Source organism: Humulus lupulus, chromosome 1 (assembly GCF_963169125.1).
Source record: "Humulus lupulus chromosome 1, drHumLupu1.1, whole genome shotgun sequence".
NCBI classification, from domain to species: Eukaryota; Viridiplantae; Streptophyta; class Magnoliopsida; order Rosales; family Cannabaceae; genus Humulus; species Humulus lupulus.
The window spans coordinates 174,456,683-174,462,446 of NC_084793.1; the positions used below are offsets into that span (position 1 = coordinate 174,456,683).

General features: G+C 34.2%; 1 protein-coding gene across 1 annotated transcript; it reads left to right on the top strand.

Annotated features, from left to right (window-relative positions):
* The first annotated feature begins 652 nt into the window (after window positions 1-652).
* LOC133822856 (22.7 kDa class IV heat shock protein-like) lies at window positions 653-1,468 on the top strand. Its single transcript, XM_062255315.1, has one exon. The coding sequence runs from the start codon at window positions 808-810 to the stop codon at window positions 1,339-1,341; it is 534 nt and encodes a 177-aa protein (XP_062111299.1). The 5' UTR covers window positions 653-807; the 3' UTR covers window positions 1,342-1,468.
* Window positions 1,469-5,764: the final 4,296 nt, after the last annotated feature.

Sequence of the window (5,764 nt, forward strand, 5' to 3'; positions counted from 1 at the left end):
ATGTTCCAGTAAGGTGCATAATTTAAAATGAATTATTAATATCACGAATTATGTATAGGTATGATTTGAATTGGTCATATTGCTAGGTAATAAAAATGTTATTTATTATATTTAATATTAAGATAATTATTATTGTATGTATATATATTTTCTAAAAGTATGAAAAAAAAATACTATAACTTGTTACAATGTAAAATTTATTGGTAATTATATCTATTTACACTTGAGGTAAAATTTTGTAGGACAGTATGAGAGTTATTGTAATATAGAAACACTTTATGCAGGTTAATTCTTTATGCATGTTTTAGTGTAATATTGCTATATATGTATGTATGTATGAATGCATACATCTTACAACAAGGAGGTAGCTCACTCTGAATTTCGTTTTAAGTGGAGGGACTACACCATTAAAGGTTGGCTTTTATGTAATTTCAGAAAACAGAAATGGATTATGAAATTTTACAAAATAGAAGTGTGTTTTTTTTTTATTATTATTATTAAAAAGGAAAAGAAAAGAAAAACGTACCACCTTCCGGAATCCTCCACGTCTATTCCAGACTCAACTAGGTTTTTCCTTCTCTTTTCACAGCTAAAAGGACGAACAATCCAGAAATTAAGCCCAACAAACATCATCCGTATCTATATGTACAATCCATCAACCTCTACCTTTACTCCATCCACATAACATCAATCAAAGATACAACTCTCGCTCATACATACTATTACTCAACCTCTCTCTTTCTCTCGCGCTTCCCAATTTTCCCTCGTTTTCTCACAATCCAAACAAACACCCCAATCAATATTAAAATGGCCAAACTCCCCATTGCACTTCTGATCGTCTTAATCATCACCGTCCAATCTAGTACTGCCTTAGTTCCCTACACGGGATCGCTTTGGGACGCAATGGTGAACAACATTCCCTCCGAAGACCCTTTCAGAATCCTCGAACACACACCGTTTTCCATTCCTAAAGCTTCAGAGCCCTTGGCGTTGGCACGTGCGGACTGGAAGGAGACGGCGACTGAGCACGTGATCGCGGTAGACGTTCCGGGGATGAAGAAGGAGGACGTGAAGATTGAGGTGGAGGAGAACAGAGTGCTGAGAGTCAGCGGCGAGATGAAGGCGGAGGAGGAACGAGAGGGCGACAAGTGGCACCGGTCGGAAAGGATCAGTGGAAAGTTCTGGAGACGGTTCCGGTTGCCGGAGAATGCAGATTTGGATGCGATCAAGGCGAAACTTGAGAATGGAGTTTTGAAAGTTACAGTCCCCAAACTGGCCGAGGAGAAGAAGAAGAAGCAGTCCAAGGTTATTGATATTGTTGAAACCAGGGATGAGCTGTGAAGCAGCGTTATCAGTTACAGACCAAATTGGTGTGGCTTTTCATCTGAATAGTATTACTATTACATGACTGCTTTATATATTAATATGTGCTTGCGAATTTCACTTATATGTACGAGTATTAAACTCAGATGAGGCTTATTATATATAAATATATATGTGTGTGTGTGTAATATGTATGTACTAGTGTGTTTTATTTAGTTTATGTGATCTTCTTTCTTTGTTCTCACATTTTATCCTTCTATTGTTTACGATACACTTTTACAATTTTATTGTCATTTAGGCTATATGATTTTTACCAAGGGAATAATATTTGAAACGAAAAAAAAAGAATTCATTAAACTTTATTAGAAAAATAACAATTGAAATGATCACATTTTATTGAACAATTCAAAATACGATAAGTTCTATTTTTGTTACAATAACGGTGTTTCATGAAATCTTATATGGGAAAGAAAACAAATAGCTATTTTGTTTGTAGATTTTTTTTATTTATTTTTTTGCATTGGATAAAAGATTCAATCTTGTACCACTCCATTATGCTTATTACCACTAGAAAATTATTGTTTTATGTGGTGTTATGAATTATCTTCAAACTTTGTTAGAAGAAAGTCGAATTATTATTATTATTTTATAGTGTCTAAAATAGGATATGTTTTTAATAAAAAAATATCAGATGTGTTTTTGTGTTGAATGGAAACAATTTAATCAGCACTATTTATATATAAAAATTTATAAGCATATTAATAATACTTTTAAATTATATGTAATATTAAAAAAAATAGTAAGATTAACCTCTTCAAATTATTTTTTTTTTACAAAAAAAAAGAACAAAAGAAAAATTAGATCTTAATTATTCTAAATCTAAAATACACAAAGGACAAACAAAAGATGACTTTCAAAAGGATCAAATGTTAGGATGAATCACGGGATCATATTTTCCTAATAAAAGTCGTTATCATAATGACGTTGGATACACCATTGTGGAGTATGTACACTAGAAGATCGAAATAGAGCTCATTCACATGAGGCACCTAGGCCGGTATATCTTTGTAGAGATCAACCAAGGTAGAAGCATCGCCTAGAATCTTCTCGTGCACTAGGAGTAGCGGCCATGATAATAATTTTTTGGAGAACTTAGATAAAGCAGGGACTCGAGGAAAGGACGAGACTGCTATGCAAGAGAAATGAGGAGCCTGTTAGAAATAATATAGTGGAGAAAAACAAAATATACATTAATATATTTAATTGAATAACAGAAATAAAAAACAGTACAATAGAAAGAATGAACCAAAGCCGAGGCACGTCAAACACGCTTTCCTTAAAGCAGATTTGCACCCTCTACATGAACGGTGCTAGAGAATTCGTGAGCAACCACTTCCCAGGATACAACAGCTATCAAGCAGGAAGAATGCACCACTGCATCTGCTTAGGCGAACTCGAAATAAACCTTCCCTCTATCACCAGAAATTACCACTACACCAAATACCCATTTCCATAACACACAAATATAATACTAATAAAAAAGTGTTATGCTAGAGTAATATATTGGGCCACTTTATGAAAAAAGGGCGGTAATAATTCCACCATCCCGCCACACTTAGCTTTTTTTTTTTTTTTCATTTGTGAGACCTGAAAATATGTGAGACCCGAGAGACCCAATTCATTCCCTTCAATTCTTTCTCCTTTTTCCTCATCATTCTCTCTCCTCTCTCTCGGATCTCTTTCTCCCACCAGACCCGTCGAAGCTTCGACCACGCGGGCCCAAGCCCTCACACGACACCAGAGGTGAACGACAACACCGGAGGCCAGCTCTTCTTCTCCTCTTCCCTGTGTGCGGCCAAGCCTTCTTCTTCCCTGCGTGAGACCAGCTAGCTCCGACCGGTTCAGCAACGACAGTTTCGGTCTATGAACATTGAGGCATTGCCTTGTGGTAAATTGCAGGTGACCTAGGATTACCTTTTCTATTAGTAGTTTTCTTTTTATTCCAAATTTTGGTGTTTAATGATTCTATTTTAATCGATTTGGTTTGTGATTTTAATTGTGAAGGTATTTCCTTGTGCTCGAAATGTGGGGAACTTGGGTAGGGATAAGAGGAAGAAGAGGTGATGAAGGGGAATACGAAGAAGGGCCTACTGAAATTATCTGGCAAGGAAATGAAATCATTTTCAAGAAGAAAAGGATCAGGGTCTCGAAGAAAAACAGTCAACTAGATGACTTAAGTAGAAAAGAGGTCTGGATATGAATATCAAGTTTGGGTTTCATTTGTGTATATATCTCCCTGTGAAGTGCTTTCTCATGTGGTTCGGCCAAGATTTAAACACTCAATCTTATTATTTTCGTTTTGCAGGATGTTGATAGGCCCACCTAATCCTCTTGCACCAGAATCTGAAACTTTTGCTAAGTATAGAAACTCATTGATGTCAGGACAACAATTGATTGAGAGTGTTGCCGAACAAGTACCAAATTTCGGAACTGGACTGGTATTTCTCCTATACTGTGTATCATGTCTCTCCAACACTATTTGTTATCAAGTTCTCCTCCATTAGGTTCCATGAAAAATGTTTAGTCTCTTCCAATTACATTAATTTGAGAGTGGGATCTGTTATTAGTCTGTCTTATATGTTTTGAGTTTATCTATGTGTTCAACTCATTTTGTGTTTGCTGGTATCACTACACCAAATATCTTTTTATTTGTATTTGGACTTGAAATGTTTTTAATTTTAGGTCTCATTTGGATTGTGTTTCCTCTTAATATGGACATTTATTTGACTTGTAAACTTGGGTCTAGGGAAATGCAGATAAGTAATGTTGTCATCATTAAATAATACTTAAGTCTATTCTTTGATTAGTTTTGGATTAGTTGACTCTCTTATACCCAATATTAAGAACAATGCACTTCAGGCGTACTGCTAAAAGAACTCTTATTATATATATTTTTATTTGTACCATATTTGTCGTTGTGGTATGTATGCATTATCTCTTATTAGGTCCATTATTATTGGCTTCTACACTGTTGGAGAGCAAAGTTATTGGGCTTGGCTTTGTATTCTCTTTTCTTATTTGTAGCTTTAGTATGAATCAAGGAGTTGTAATGGTTTGGTATTTGTTTGTTTTTTAAAAATATGAGACCAATCACAGCTGGTTGCAAGGTATTTATGCGATTTTTCAGTCACTACACCAAGTGACCAGAAAATCAGAAATGATTGTCCTTTTAGCTTTCGGGAATAATACATACTTGTTGTACATATCTTGTATTTGGCATTTTACTAGGTTAAAATTGATGTCACTAATACTTGTCCTATTTTTCTAGTTAGTGAACTTCTTATTTTAAAGATATTTAGCACATCCATCCTGAAATGTAACAATTATAGAATAACTATCTATTTTATTGAGCAGGTTCCGAAGGCCCAAGTTGTTGGTGTTAAAAGTTTGTGCTTTTCCCCAAATTTCCAAATGGTTTAAAGGTTCTTTCTTTGATTCTGTATCTTAATATATTGTTCTATATTATGACATAATATAATTGGTTTGTCTTTAACAGTCTCCAATAGGAGATGAAGTTTCAATAAGAATGGTTTAGTGCCCCCAATCCGGTTTCTCAAGGTCAAATTCCCTGGTCTTGTAAGTCAACATACCTCTATAATTTTTTAGGCTAATGAGTTCTTATGAATATTGTTTATTGTTTTTAATAATAGATAATTTTTTAGTTGTTTCATCTTTCTTTAGTCCAAGTAATCTATAGTGATTACTTTCTTTTTTTATAGTTCAGGGTATTTCTTTTTTTAATACTTTCTTTTGTCAAACATCTTACTTGCCTAGATGTCACGTTAAGTATTATTTATTTCTTTAATTATTTTTATTGTTACACTAAATAAAGAGAAGTTAAGTTTTTAGTTTTACAAAAACATTTACTTTTTCCCTTTGGCTACTGAAGTAATATGATAATTTGCAAACCTCTTTTTTTTTTTCTCTATGGAATACTAAATTGTAGAAAATGACAGCTTAACTGTCTATTTTGCAGATTGATGTAGGCATTGGTTCTTCATCATTTGTAAGAGGTGTCATTGACCTTGTCTTGGGATATGTCACAAGCTTGGTGATTGACCTGGCTATTTCGATAGAGGTTTGTGCCTTGATACTAAGGGATATGTTTTTTGTTTATCAACTAGCATTTCATCATTTTGTGTGGTCTGTCTAGTTGTACTTCCTTATTGCTTATAGGAAAGCCAGACTTATTGCTTTATAAAAAGATTAGTTTTATGGTTGAAGTTAATTTACAATATCCATCTTGGTTCACAATTTTGTAACTGTAGGTTGAAGTGCCTGGGGGCCAAGGGAAGCCATCCAAAATTGTTGACAAGGATGAAGGTCTAGAAAAGGTATGCACTTCTAATAGAAATATAATTTACTTTAGAAAATTTGTTCT

What these genes read in the sequence shown, in the direction of transcription:
- LOC133822856 (XM_062255315.1), top strand. Translation starts at nt 808, where the DNA reads ATGGCCAAACTCCCCATTGCACTTCTGATCGTCTTAATCATCACCGTC.